Source organism: Cydia amplana, chromosome 8 (genome assembly GCF_948474715.1).
Source record: "Cydia amplana chromosome 8, ilCydAmpl1.1, whole genome shotgun sequence".
In the NCBI taxonomy this organism is placed as follows: Eukaryota; Metazoa; Arthropoda; class Insecta; order Lepidoptera; family Tortricidae; genus Cydia; species Cydia amplana.
Window position 1 is genome coordinate 8,358,233 of NC_086076.1, and position 14,743 is coordinate 8,372,975.

Genomic DNA, 14,743 nt, shown 5'->3' on the forward strand with positions numbered 1-14,743 from the left:
AGCATAGACAGCAATAATTTGTTGGTACAATTTCTATTTAATAAATCGAATAGAACTATAACAGTGCTTAGATGTAACTTGGCCGTGACGTCACTTGTTCTGTGTTACATATAAAGTCCATAGTGGCTAATCGTTTTGACAGTTCGGAAAAAGAAACTGATTTGACTAGTCAGTCAGATACCCTAAACTAAACTCTACTTGATGAGTAAATACTTTAGAGCTAAGCATGATGTCATACGAACTTCCCAAGTCAAATAAATTGGCAGAACATTAATCACACCCACAGACTTCTAGATAGGTCTATTATTTTTTTATTTTATTTTATTTTATTAGAAGACCAACAGCTTTAACAAACTATATAGACTTATAACTAGGATACAATCATGAAGCCAATAACAGGTCTCCCTAACAGATACAATTGAAAATATTACGGATTTGCTTAGGTACTAGGTTATAGTAGGTATTACACAATTGTGTGTGCGTCGACTGTGTGTGTGTGTGTGTGTGTGTGTGTGTATGCGTGTGCGTGTGTGTGTGTGTGTATGCGTGCGTGTGTGTGTGTGTGTTCACTCCTCCACTTGATTGTTATTAATTTTTATCGCAATCGCAGCTTTAAACGATTTTTTATTTTTGTGCACAAATGGATCAATATCGCAAAACTGATTGTTGTACGTTTTTGTACGTTTTTATTATAAAACCTAATGATTAATCTTTAGTCATTAAGTGTAGGTAGGTTTTTCGAGTGCCTATTAAAATGTTGATATCTTATCAAACCAATCAATGTTTTTCATTTCGTACAATGCCGATGATGGTAAAGATAAATATCGGACAGAACACAGTTAAAAACTTATGACTTGTGCCAATGCCGGCCCATATTAGGCATTCACGGCCACCGAAGTTACGTAAGGCGTATTTCGAGGAGTGATGCGATGTTTGCTGATCTGATCGTTCAGGTTCGATGGCGATACGTCACAATTTGGTTTAGATAGTCGCTTGTTGTTAATTTATAATTGTACAATAAGTACCACTTCCACTCAACCATCATCTTCCTCGCGTTGTCCCGGCTTTTTACCATGGCTTATGGGAGCCTGGGATCGGCTTGGAAACTAATCCCGAGAATTGGCGTAGGCATTATAGTTCTTACGAAAGCGACTGTCATCTGACCTTCTTGGGATTAGCTCGGTTTCTTCATGATATTTTCCTTCACCGAAAAGGGACTGGTATCAAATGATATATCGTATGTAAGTACATACCTACCTAAATTCTGGGGACTGAACCCGCTACCTCCGGATCGAAAGTCGCACACTCTTACCGCTGGGCTACCAACGCTTTTTGTAGGTGTTCTTGCACTATTTATACAAATTAGGTACTCGATAAACGCACAAGTTCCTGACAAAAGGTCTAATCTGAACACCGATTAGTCAAAGATCAAGTAACGACTTGACAGCTTTGTTTGCCAAATAAAAGCCGATGATGTAAGTATAGGACGACGTCCGCCCACGCAGAGGTACCCGCTAGGTTATAGGTTCACAATACGCTATTGGAACTTGTCAATGCAATCTGGAACAGTTTTATGACAAAGCTAACTACACTCGGGAGCAATTTTAACTGGTCATTTTCAAAGCACGTATCCATACGAAATGACCCGCGTTTATTGCTTTTGAGGAGTAAAAATGCATTGTTTAATATTTACATTTTGGAATAAAGCTTATTGTAAAATAATCTAGCACATTTTTCTGAAAAGACTAATTAAATTTTTATTGGGAACCAACAATTTGGAGCAGTCATAAAACAATGAGAAGTGTGCAGACGATAATCACTAGGTACCTATAATATGTTGTTAAAAAAGACCATTCTATGAAAATACCTAATCAAATGACTGACAAAGTTACGGAACACGCGCTGGCATAATATAAAAATTAATTTCCCTTCTATTTTTACGCATGAACTGCCAATTTTGGCATTTAATTAACAGCGATGTGCTGGTCTTTTAATTTGTGACAACATTTTCCCCTTAGTTCCAGAGGGCCTACCGCGAATCACGTTCGCGGTGTTGCCTTTGTGTCGCACTTGTGAATTCGTACGTAAGTGTGACAGGGAGGCAACACGTGGGACTTGGTTCGCGGTAGGCCTTCATATCAGTATCAGCGCCCGTCACTTCATCATTGCGCGTTCAGGTGGATATTGATAATGTTTCGTGGCCTGTTTTGAGGGAATGTGCTATATTAAACTGCCATACAATCGAGTTTATTCAAAGTAATAAGTGTCGAGCTCGTCAGTATTAATGATAAGACAAAATTATTTTACAGTACATATGGGGCTACTTTTCCGCACTAGTGCGTAAAATAGCACTTTTCGTGCGTATGTCGAAACTTTAAAGTGCCATATGTACTGTAAAACGTTGTTCGATACACGTGCGAATAGGTAATTCGCAACTCGTGTCGATTTAAAACACTCCCTTCGGTCGTGTTTTAATTTATCGCCACTTGTTTCGAATTTTCTCTTTTTCGCACTTGTATCAAAAATAACTACTAGGGCGGACACGCCATACATCAAAAATCATTTGCGTTTAGATGTGTGCACGGCACGTCTCGTCTGTACACGCGTCATTGTGTATGTGTGGGTAAGTCGCTTTACTGAGAGTACGCCAGAAGTCCGCCAGATTATGGTCAGATTCGTGTCGCGGGGCGAGGTAATGCGAGTCGGGGCGGGGCGGTGCGTGGCCGTTCTGTATGATAATACTATTACGTATTCTGTGCTTGTATTTAACCAGCCATAGCCTTGACCTAGCCCTTGAACGTCCTCGTCCCGCGTAGGGACAAAGAAACAATTGTTGAAATTGGTGAAGGTCAGAATTTGCAGAAAACGTACAAGTAGTAACAAGCCGGAAAATGGGCCCCAAACGGAAATAGACACTAGGCAAACATATTACATAAGTAGAGTTTTTGTGTTACAATTATAGTAGGTAACTTTTTGTTCCAAAGTTCAAAAGTGTAATTTTAATAAAGACAGCGCATTTACCCTGACTGACCGCATTTAAGTAGTCTAGGTATTTTCAGTGGTTAATAAAGACTGTCATCTCATAGATTCGATGTTTGGAAACGTTTATAAATTACGAGGGCTGTTTGATAAGTACCCGTTTATGAAAAAAATAATCAGTTGTTTTTGTTTATATGCATTTATTTTTCTTCATAGTCTCCTTTTAACTCTATACACTTGTTCCACCTATATTCAAGCTTCAATAAACCATCCAAAAAGTATGATTTCGGAAAGTCATTAAAATAGGCCTCTGTGGCGGCAATGACTTCGTCATTTGATCCAAATCGCTTACCACCGAGCCATTTTTTCAGGTTGGGAAACAAAAATAAATCGCATGGGGTCAAATCTGGAGAATACGGGGGGTAAGGCAATAGGGCGTAGCGTAATTGTGTTAATTTAGCCATCACAACTCTAGACGAATGAGCTGGTGCGTTGTCGTGATGAGACAGTACTTTTTTATTTTTTAAATGGGGTCGTTTGTCCTTCAACCCAGCGTCAAATTCATCCAATAAATTGGCATAGTACTGCCCTGTTATCGTTTTCCCCTTTTCTAAGAACTCAATATGTATAATACCCTGCGAATCCCAAAAAACGGTCGCCATGACCTTTCCAGCCGATGGAACGATTTTTGCTATCTTTCGCGCAGGTTCACCCGGTAAAATCCACTGCTTCGACTGCCCTTTCATTTCCGGGGGGTAGTGGTGACCCACGTTTCGTCTACGGTCACGAAACGACGCAGAAACTCCTTCGGGTTACGTTTGAACACGGCCAAACACTGCTCCGAAGTAGTCAGTCGGTTCCGTTTTTGCTCCTCCGTGAGTAAACGCGGCACCCACCTCGCCGATACTGTCTTCATACCCAATTTTTCTTCTAATATGTTTTGTACCCGCTCGATTGGAACATTTACAGCATCAACGATTTCTCGAAGTTCAATTCGGCGGTCGGCTAAAACGATATTTTCAATTTTCTTAACCATATCGTCTGTAGTCACCTCAATTGGGCGGCCTGGGCGATCCTCATCAAAGACGGTTGTTCTCCCCCGCTTAAACTCGTTAAACCAGTATCTGACGGTTGTCATAGAAGGAGCACATTCATGGTAAACCGCTTGCATTCTTACTTTTATTTCATCACATGTTTTTCCTTCCAAAAACAAGAATCTAATTACAGACCGATACTGCTCTTTCTCCATTTTCACAATTTTAAGTTCACGCTTTCACTGAATCGCTGTCAAATGAGAAAAAAACAAAAGAATGCTGTTTTTTTTTAAATTTTCCCACCTCTGAAAAATGGCTTAAAACGATTGTATACATATTTTCGGCCCGTGATATTAATACATTTGGAAAACGGGTACTTATCAAACAGCCCTCGTAGTTATTGGCCACTCCTAATAAATCAGAAAGAAACAAGCCAATTGAAGCTTTATTGTTAAGAGTGGCCCATTACTATATACAGCCGTATTCGAACAATAAGATACGTCAAATATTAGATATTCTTCAAACAAAAACGTCAATTTTGACACTTGTTTGACACTGACATATCCGATCTATATCGTTTCAATATCTAATATTTGACGTATCTTATTGTTCGAATACGGCTGGTAGTGGTCAATAAAGTTTTTTTTTATATTCTGATATTAGGTGAGAGTCAATCGGTCCTCGCTAGGAGTACGGGCGGCCGATTGCCTTTGAGTTATATTAGGTAAGTATTATTTGTTTGAGGTGTTATATTAATAAGTTTTTACTATCTAGGAGCTAATAATACTCGTAGTTATTTGTTGAATGATTTTAGATAGTCTATTATTTATTTAGTAGGAGTTTAAAAAGGAGTCGTGGGCTTCTTCTTAAAGTATAGCAGTCACCTATGTAGAGTAAATGTGTACAGCTGCCTGTTGATTGAGTGGTTACGTCACTTTAGAGCTTTTGTCCCGGAAAAAACATCATAACATTGATATCCTATGATATTAAACTTAATAATATATTACCTATTAAGTAGTTATAAAGGCAGATAAATGTTAATTACAACGCCACATGCATCATTGTTGTTGTAGTAAAGATTCTATTTATTATCGTAAAAAAGCATTAAGTAAGTATTCTTATTTAGGTACTCGAATTGTACGTGTAACTAGTTAGAACTACATATAAATATACTATGAATTCATAATATTTACCTACTACCAATAATCCCGGAAGTCTCAAAATCGCCCCTGCATTTAAAAGACCCCGTTTTACTTATATTATAGGTACTTTACTTTAAATATTTTACATATAATCATAATTAAGTATTCATTGACTTCTCTCTGCTCTGCGATTCCACTGTGGAATTCCTAGTGTAAGAATAATTAATATTTTAATCAATTTGAGGCGCGCTGAAACGGTCAAAACGTCTTTTAAAATATGGTCTATGCCTTGATACTGATAGTTGTTGTCTTCAATAATGTAGGTACCTAAACCTACTCGTAATACAATAACAGTAAGATATCGCTGTTAGTACACATGATTAAATGAATAAATATAATAGATCCAATCAAACACACACTGCTATATTTGTTTGTAAAACCTATACCTATATTTAGATTAGATAGTATCCAACACAGCGGCTAAAACTGTAAACTAGTGGTAATTTGTTCTGCTACTCGGCGGTAGATGGCGCTGCTTGTACCAAAAAGTTACCATCGGCATCGTGGTTTCGTTTTTCATGCAGTATAGCGTTATCTAGCGGGAAATATCGATACTAAGTTTGAAATAAACTTCTTCAATACTACGCTCTGTCTTGTTAGATGGAGTAGGTAGAGTAAAACTAATAATTAATATCTTGGTTTACAAAACTGATAGAAAATAATAATAATCAATCGTTAATAACAAAAAATCTAATCTTTTCGAATATAGAAGAATAGGTAAGTATGTAACCCATATTTAATTCGGTTTCCTTATTATTTTATACATTATGTTTATCATACGACTTCCATATAAATAAAATATGTTTATTCCTGACGTTCTTATAAAAACAAATGTATGCAAACGGATTTTACTTCGTGCAACACCGGGCTTAATATCTTTGTTTTACAAAACTAAGTTTTATTTGTGCCTTCCGCCCAGTTTGTTTAACTTTTGTAGAGTACCTACCTATTTAGACTATACCTTGTTTGAAAACTGTCTCGAAGCAGAATAATTGGGCTTTAAGACGAAACAGGAGCTGAGATTTAAATATTTTAGGTAAATATACCCGTCTCGCTAATGGAAGCGGATCCTAAAACTAGTGCGATAAGGACAAGGCGAAAAATCCTGCGTAAAAATCTCAAAAATCGAGGTTTCGTACTCGACTGTTTCCTCGTCCAAAACTTAACCAATCATAACCAAATTTGGAAATCTAAATGATTATGAAATTATCTGTGTCGCACCGTTTTGCTTTTTTGGCTAATTGATATCAGTTTTGAATACCACGCCTCTCATTGCGGCATAGTCAATTAGGCCATTTTGGCCATTTTTTAAGGGCTCTAACGCCTTAAAAAACAAAAATATCAAAAAAAGCAAAACGGTCCGACACAGATATTGACAATATTAATCTGTGTTGAAAAAATCATTGCTCTAGCTTCAAAACCCACGGGGGAAACAGTCGAGTACGTTTGTATGGAGAAATTACCACTCCTGTTGCCTCTTAACAACCCCGCAATCAAATAAAACGCCGTAACAAGCAAGCCCGTGCAATTTGACACACCATTTAACATTTACATAGCACACACGTCTGTTTGTCTGACCATAAACGTCCACGCCCTTAGCTCTGTCCATTACCACCCTGCAAATAACCAGCGTACTTTGACCTTCCTAGACTCTAATGCAACGCTCGAAACTAAAGTGATAGAGTATGATACTGAATTCCGATGGATCAGGATAAAGTGGACAAGAAACTCCGTACCTATTGGCAGGTGACCACTCTCTCGATTGAATCGTTAAACTTCTAGGTATGTGGGTTTATTCTGCCATAGGACCCGGAGGGGGACTCTCGTTTACACAGAATTTGTTTAGTTTTTTGTAACGGAAATGTCGCGGAAATAGAGATTCTGAAAATAACAAGCAAGCATTTCCTTCTACTAACACACGACTACATTTTCGACAGAAAGTCTACAATCATATTTGACCAAACTAACTATATAATCAATATGTTTATTAAAACTATACACATTTAGTAAAGGATGCAATGAACTGGAGAAGCGCTATTTTAAAATTCGCTTATAGAGTCAAAAGATACATAGCGAAAAGGAACAAAATGAAGAGGCGAAGAGAATCAGTCGCATTGGTGTACAGGAAAACAACCAAATTTCTGTCAACAAACACAGGATTTCTAATGAGAAAAATGTCAAACAGGAGGTATCGGTTCTTGAAAAGAGCACAGGACGGCGTCGACCAAAGGGTAGACCACAATCAAAACAAACAAGAGAAAATCGATGATAAGGACTTCGGGGAAAGAGAACTAGATTACTACCTTGGAGTCAGCACAACAGAGACTTTCTGGAGAGATCCAGAAGGAAAAGAACAGATTAGAAAAGACTTCCTTCTTTATCACTGTGGAGTAACAGAAGAAGACTACGAAAAGCTTTACAAGAGAACAGTTTTAAAACCATCTTACGTGATACAGCCGAGACTGAAGCAAGTGCCTTTTAGGATTCATAGAAAAAAGCGTAACAATCAAATTAAAAGAGAGGGAGAGTCGTGGTGTGAAAAAACGGGCATTTTCAAGCTTTTTGGCAATAGAAGGGACAGTGAAATTTCTACTTCAGATAGCTACAGTGAATGCGAGTCCAGCGAAGACGTCAGAGGGGCTGGAACAAAGAACGACGTATTTACCAACGACATGACTAAGAGTTTGAGTGCTCTAAATCTGGGAGACAATGAGGTCTGTTAGGATTAACAAAGCTATTATTATGCTGTAAAGGCACTGAGTAAAATTAGATTTCTTTGTCCACAGGGTGTTCGGATAAAGGAGGTGTCGGAGGGGCGGCCCTGCGACAACTGCCCAGAGTTATGCCCGGGATTCATTCCACATGCTTGGAGGTACGTACCCTTTTTGACTCGATTATTAGGGCAAAGCCGAAAGGAAAGCTATTCAACTGATTGTGATGAATGAGGTGTTTCAATCGATACGTTTATGTAGTCTGAGTGAGACTGGTAACATTCATTTATTTATCGAATTAATATGTAAAAGTAAATTATTTCAATAAAAATCAGTAGTCGGGTAAAAGTTTAACTTGTTAAATTGTTAATATACAGTGTGTAAATCCAATACGGGCGAATATTTAAACGGTGGTTAGCATAGGACCTAAAAAGTATATTGAGATAGATTTTACTTAGAAATGCATTGAAAATTTTAACCATACAAAATAATTCGGCCCGCAATGTAATACACCACACAAGTTACGGGATACGAGCTTTTTAAAGTAACTGTCAACGCTTGTTGGCAGTGACTATAAAAAGCTCGTATCTCGTAATGTCATGTCATCTTCTGTTTCTTAATGTTTGCAGTACATTGCTGCTCGGTACATGTGGAAAAAACTAATCACGGGGTTATAATTAAGTGTAACTTAAAAAAAACATTTTAATTAATGATAAGACGGGTAAATTCTATATCTGGTTTAATTTATTGCCCGTATTAGACTTACACACTGTATGAATTCTGACAGTATTTAGATACAACAAAATCTACTCACGTACTAAGGTAAGTATATGTAAAAGATGTTCTTTTTTGTTGTCTATCTTCGTATTTATAGCGGAAGTAAACACTGTCGATCCGTAATGTCCATGTGACCTAGACCGGGAAATGTATGTAAATGGCCAATGCGCAAATAGATGCATACAAATTGCTTGAGCATTATTGGTAAATTACCTCAGTTGTCGGTACTGACGGTACCCAGTTGTAAATAAAAGGTACAACTGACAATCGATTTTATAAATGAGACATTTATCTTACAGCTGAACTGTTTTGTCATATTTCCGATATAAATTAATGAATAATGATACCTATCGCATCTTGTTCGTAATGGCTATTAGCTACACGTCTCCTGCGTTACATAGTTAAGACTTTTTGTTATATCAGTGGGTTTGTCACTTGCTAAAGGATACCTGTTTTTACACTGATTTAAACTTTCACGATTATTACACATTATTAAATTGTACAACGGGACTTAATCGCGTATCTAAATTTTTAAGATTTACCTCCGACGTTTCGAGGACGGCGTTGTCCCCGTGGTCTCGGAGAAGACTTAAAAATGTAGATACGCGATTAAGTCCCGTTGTACAATTTAATACCTGCTTTTACCTTGCTAAAGGGACAAAATGGGTGAAAAAGCAGGGGTCTATACGAACAGAAGACAAAAGTTTATAGACTTCTATGCGACCAAAGTCGCGGGCAGAACAGCATATTTCCTAGCTCAACTCATTATAATTAATACGTAGAATTAGATACCTACGTATTAATAATATTTCAGTCACATAAATAATAGGTAGGTTAATGTTGTGTATCCGCATCCCTTAAAACTACATCACTACATACCTAGTACATATTAAACAAAGTCGCTTCCCGCTGTCTGCTTAGATCTCCGCAACGGATTTTGATGTGGTTTTTTTAATAGATAGAGTGATTCAAGAGGAAGGTTTGTGTATAATTTGTTAACCCGTGCGAGCCGTGCGAAGCCGGGGCGGGTCGCTAGTATAATACAATTGAAATAGTGATTGCTTTAAATATTCTGTACATGCCTTCAACGTTTGTCAATCAGAACTCATTTCGTTATCACTGAGACTGACCGGGTCAACATTAATGATAACGTATCAAGCTTTCATTTTGAACCTACTTTAGAAATATTTCGTTAAATACGAGTAGGTAGTACTTATGAGATGAGTATTACCTATCAGTAAATAGTTGTAAAGCTTTGGATTCCTCCGAAAACGGTGCCGTCATATGACGGCCGTCATATAGCGGCAGCAAAAGACGGCCGTCTTTACGGTGGCGACATGTGGCAAGTACCACGGCGTCATAACACACCGTCATCCACCAAGGTCAAAGCGGCAAATTTGAAAAATGTAGGCGCGATGGGATAACGTCCCATAGAAAATTTGAATTTCGCGCCTTTTCCTACTGACAAGATTTGCTTGATCATCTATAGTTTACTTGGAGGATGAAATATCATCAGAAGAGGAAAATAATCGTAGTACGGAATCATTTATTCAAATCTCGTGTCATTTATTCAAAATGGCGTCACCGCTATCTAATAAAACGTTCACGAAACTATCGACAAGGTCATGACGGCCGTCATCTTACGTTACGTTGATAATTGTTGGAAATAGGCCACAAACATAAGCGCCTGCCGCTGTACCAGTAGCAACACGACGCAGCGCATGGAAGTTAATCTTGACTTTTAGGAAACTCTCTTGCCATATATACGCGGTTAGCAACGTTTCATGTTAATCTTCATTTAAGTTTTATAATATATTCTTTTTGTATTTCCCTCAAAACTTGTCTTATTTCATTAGGTTATGGGCCGCCCCATGCCTACATAAAAAAACAATTGAAAGTCAAAGTGTTTTTAAAGTGAAATAGTTCAATTAAAATTTAAAGTCATTCTAACCTAAAACGGTCACCAAGTAGGATTCTTTTTCAGCATAATATCAAGTGTAATACATTATAATGACGTCTAATAATGGATTATTGAGCATTGAAAAATTAACTGGAAGAGAAAATTATGCCACTTGGAGTTTTGCCGTAAAAGCATATTTGCAGTTGGAAGATTTATGGCAATGTATTGAACCAGAAACCGGCACGTCAGTCGACGCTAAAAAGGATGTTAAAGCTAAGTCAAAACTTATTTTGCTTATCGACCCCATAATATATGTGCACGTTAGAGAGGCAGAAACATCCAAGCAGGTGTGGGACAACTTAACGTCAGCGTTTGAGGACTCAGGCTTGACTCGAAAAGTAGGCTTGCTAAAAGATTTAATAAATACTACGCTAGAAACAAGCGCAAGTATAGAAGATTACATAAATAAAATAATGTCATCCGCACATCGTTTAAGAAACATTAAATTTAAAGTAGACGATGAATGGCTGGGAACGTTAATGCTAGCGGGATTGCCAGACGTATATAAACCCATGATTATGGCTATTGAGAGTTCCGGAGTAAAAATCAGTGCCGATTCCATTAAAACAAAATTGTTACAGGAGGTAAAAACTGTGGATACAACTGCATTTTACTCAAACTCCAGAAGGCAAGAGAATAAAAAGACTGACAACAAAGGGCAAGGGCAAAGTAAATCAAAAGGACCCAGATGTTTTTTTTGTAACAAACACGGGCATTTAAGCAAAAACTGTTGGCATAAGAAAAATAAATTAGACAGTAAAGATAATGCTTTTATTGCAACTTTTTCAGCCACCAGTGCCACCACACACAATGACTCGCTGAACTGGTATGTGGATTCGGGTGCGTCGAGGCACATGACGTTACACAGAGAATGGCTCCAGGACGAAAGGGCATCATCTGTAACAAACATCAGAATCGCTGATAATAACATACTCAAAGTACAGAGTTGCGGTGATGTAACAATCAAAGTACCTGACATGCATGGAAACATAAGTGAAATACAGGTAAGAAATGTCCTTTATGTACCTGATATTGGCACTAATCTAATATCTGTCAGTAAGACAATAAAAAGTGGCTGTAAAATAGAATTTGATGAAACTGGCTGCCAAATAATCAATAAACAAACTGGTTTGAGAGTAGCAGATGCCATTGAAGTTAATGATATGTATAAGCTTAATACAATTAAAGAAAAAGTTCATGCTATGCCCGCCGCAGTTGCTGATGATGACAATTTTGTTTGGCATCAAAGAATGGGTCACTTAAACTTCAAAGACATGGAAAAAGTTCCAAATTGTACTACCGGTGTAAAATTGTCTCCGTGTAAAGAAAATATAACATGCATAAGTTGTATTGAAGGAAAGCAGACTAGACAGCCATTTCCAGGTGAAGGCTCCCGAGCAACCGAGTTGCTAGAAGTCATCCACTCCGATGTATGTGGACCGATGCAAACTGCATCACTTGGAGGTGCCCGGTATTTTGTCACTTTCATAGACGATTTTTCACGTAAAGTATGTGTTTTTACCATGAAGAGTAAAGCTGAAGTTTTTGATAAGTTTGTTGAATATAAAGCAAGAGTTGAAAATGAACTCAATAAAAAAATTAAAACCCTAAGGACAGATAATGGCAAAGAATACGTAAATAAAAATTTTGACAATTATCTCAAGAAATTTGGCATATTGCACCAAACTACAAATCCATATACACCGGAACAAAATGGATTAAGCGAGAGAATGAATAGAACTCTTATTGAAAGATCTAAATGTATGGTACTAAATGCTCAATTACAGAACAACTTCTGGGGCGAAGCAGTGGTAACGGCAGCGCACATTATAAATCGTTCGCCGACGAGAGCCCTTTCTTACATCACTCCAGAAGAGGTTTGGACAGGCAAGAAACCAGATTTAAGCTACATGAAGATCTTTGGGTGCAAAGCGATGGTACACATACCTAAAGAACGCCGCCAAAAGCTGGATCCAAAATCCCGTGAGTTGATTTTTGTCGGTTATAGTGACTCCGTAAAGGGCTACCGTTTCATAGATCCTAAAAATAAGCAAACTATAACAAGTAGAGATGTCGTATTTCTCGAGGCCACTGTAAAAAGAAATATAGTTAATAATAAATCTGCTCCTGAAAAAGAAAAAGTAATTAGTAATGAAAGGAAGAATAGTAGACATGAAGGAAATGTACATGATGATACATCTGCACCTGAAAAAGAAAAAAGGATTAGTAATCAAAGAAATAATGCTACACAGGAAATAAATAAAAAAATAAAGTCTCACAAAAAGGAAGAATTAAACTTACCAAAGTCTAAAACAGTGTACTTACCTTTACCTGAAGAGAGTGAAGAGGATGATGATGATAGTGATGATAATAACAGCGTTGGAACCGATGAACTGAATAGTACATTTGTAAACGTTGAATCGTCATCGTCACCAGTATCAGTTTATTCAGATCCTAATGATGAGTCCTATATTCCTGAAGAGAGTATTGAAATTCCTCAAATAGATAGGGATCTTCGGCTACGTCGTCGAGAAGAAATATATGAAGCTGATCCTCCGAATGTTGATGCATTGTTTATGTGCATGAACGGTGAATCTGCAATGAGCATTTTAGATAAGGATCCACAAAGTCTTTCTGAAGCTCTACAGAGTAATAAGGCAGAACAATGGATACATGCTATGAAAGAAGAGCATAAATCACTGCTTGATAATAATACTTGGACATTAGTTGATTTGCCTAAAAATAAAAAAGTAATTCCCTGCAAGTGGGTTTATAAAACTAAAACAGATGAGAAGGGCAATGTATCAAGACTGAAGGCACGACTTGTCGTAAAAGGCTATCAACAGAAAAAGGGCATAGATTATCACGAAATTTATGCACCAGTGGTACGCTACACTTCTATAAGATATGTAATTGGCTTGGCTGTAAAGTATAATTTAAAAATTCATCAAATGGATGCAGTGACCGCATTTTTGCAAGGTGATATTGATGAAAATATTTACATGTCTCAGCCACCCTACTTTGAAGAAGGCGACAAAGTATGCTTACTTAAAAAATCCATTTATGGTCTGAAACAGGCCAGCAGACAATGGAACAAAAAGCTTAATGCAGCTTTATTAGAAATAGGAATGTCACGATCCAGAGTAGATCCCTGCATATATTATCGTATAGTCAATGAAAAAGATATATTATTTCTGACAGTTTATGTGGATGATTTACTATGTTTTTTCAATAACGAAGAATCTGTCAATATGATAAAAAATAAACTGAGTACAAAGTTTCATATGAAGGATTTGGGTGAAGCTAAATGTTGTATTGGTTTTAGAATTACTCATGAAAAATCATTGAATGAAATTTCTCTGGATCAGACTATGTATATAGAAAAGGTACTTACTCGTTTCAATATGAGTGACTGCAAACCAGTGCACACGCCGTGTGAAGCTAATCTGCAACTGAAAAAGGCTGAAAATGATGATGATGTCTTAAAAGATATCCCATACCAAGAGTTGATAGGGTGTCTCTTATACTTATCTCAAGGCACCAGACCTGATATAGCCTACATTGTAAATCAATTAAGCCGATTCAACAATAAACCTACAGCACAGCACTGGATGGCAGCAAAAAGAGTTTTAAGATATCTACGAGGTACACAAGATTTAAAACTCACCTTCAAGAAAAATAATGCCAATATAGTAGGCTACTGTGACGCAGACTGGGCGTCCGATACCGAAGATAGGAGATCCTGTTCTGGATATGTCTTCACTTTTCAGGGTGCCGCCATTAGTTGGTGTTCTAAAAGGCAGCCTACAATAGCTCTCTCGAGCACTGAGGCGGAGTATATGTCACTAGCTACTGCAACGCAAGAAGCCATCTGGCTCAAACAATTGGAAGAAGATTTTTGGCCCACCATGTCAGGTATACCAATTGTCATGTTTTGCGATAATCAAAGTGCTATTAGCATTTCAGGTGATGACATCTACCACGCCAGAAGCAAGCACATCGACATACGCTACCATTTTGTGAGGGAGCGTATAACCAACAAACAAATCTCCGTTCGCTACAAAAGCACTCAAGATATGT

The 14,743-nt window shown here is 37.5% G+C and overlaps 2 protein-coding genes across 3 annotated transcripts in view; both read left to right on the plus strand.

Moving 5' to 3' along the window:
• Positions 1-14,743, plus strand: part of LOC134650198 (four and a half LIM domains protein 2-like) — a 219,234-nt gene that overhangs the window by 80,231 nt on the left and 124,260 nt on the right. For both annotated transcript variants that reach the window (XM_063505130.1, XM_063505129.1), the window contains one exon: positions 8,002-8,087. In XM_063505130.1, the coding sequence (XP_063361200.1) occupies positions 8,002-8,087 (86 nt within the window). The remainder of the gene's footprint in view (positions 1-8,001; positions 8,088-14,743) is intronic.
• On the plus strand, positions 7,203-8,087 carry LOC134650273 (uncharacterized). The gene has a single exon (XM_063505232.1). It carries the CDS (start codon positions 7,234-7,236, stop codon positions 7,936-7,938), a length of 705 nt encoding a protein of 234 aa, XP_063361302.1. The 5' UTR covers positions 7,203-7,233; the 3' UTR covers positions 7,939-8,087.

Excerpts from the sequence above, each read along its gene's own strand:
- LOC134650273 (XM_063505232.1), top strand. The coding sequence starts at position 7,234 with ATGAACTGGAGAAGCGCTATTTTAAAATTCGCTTATAGAGTCAAAAGA.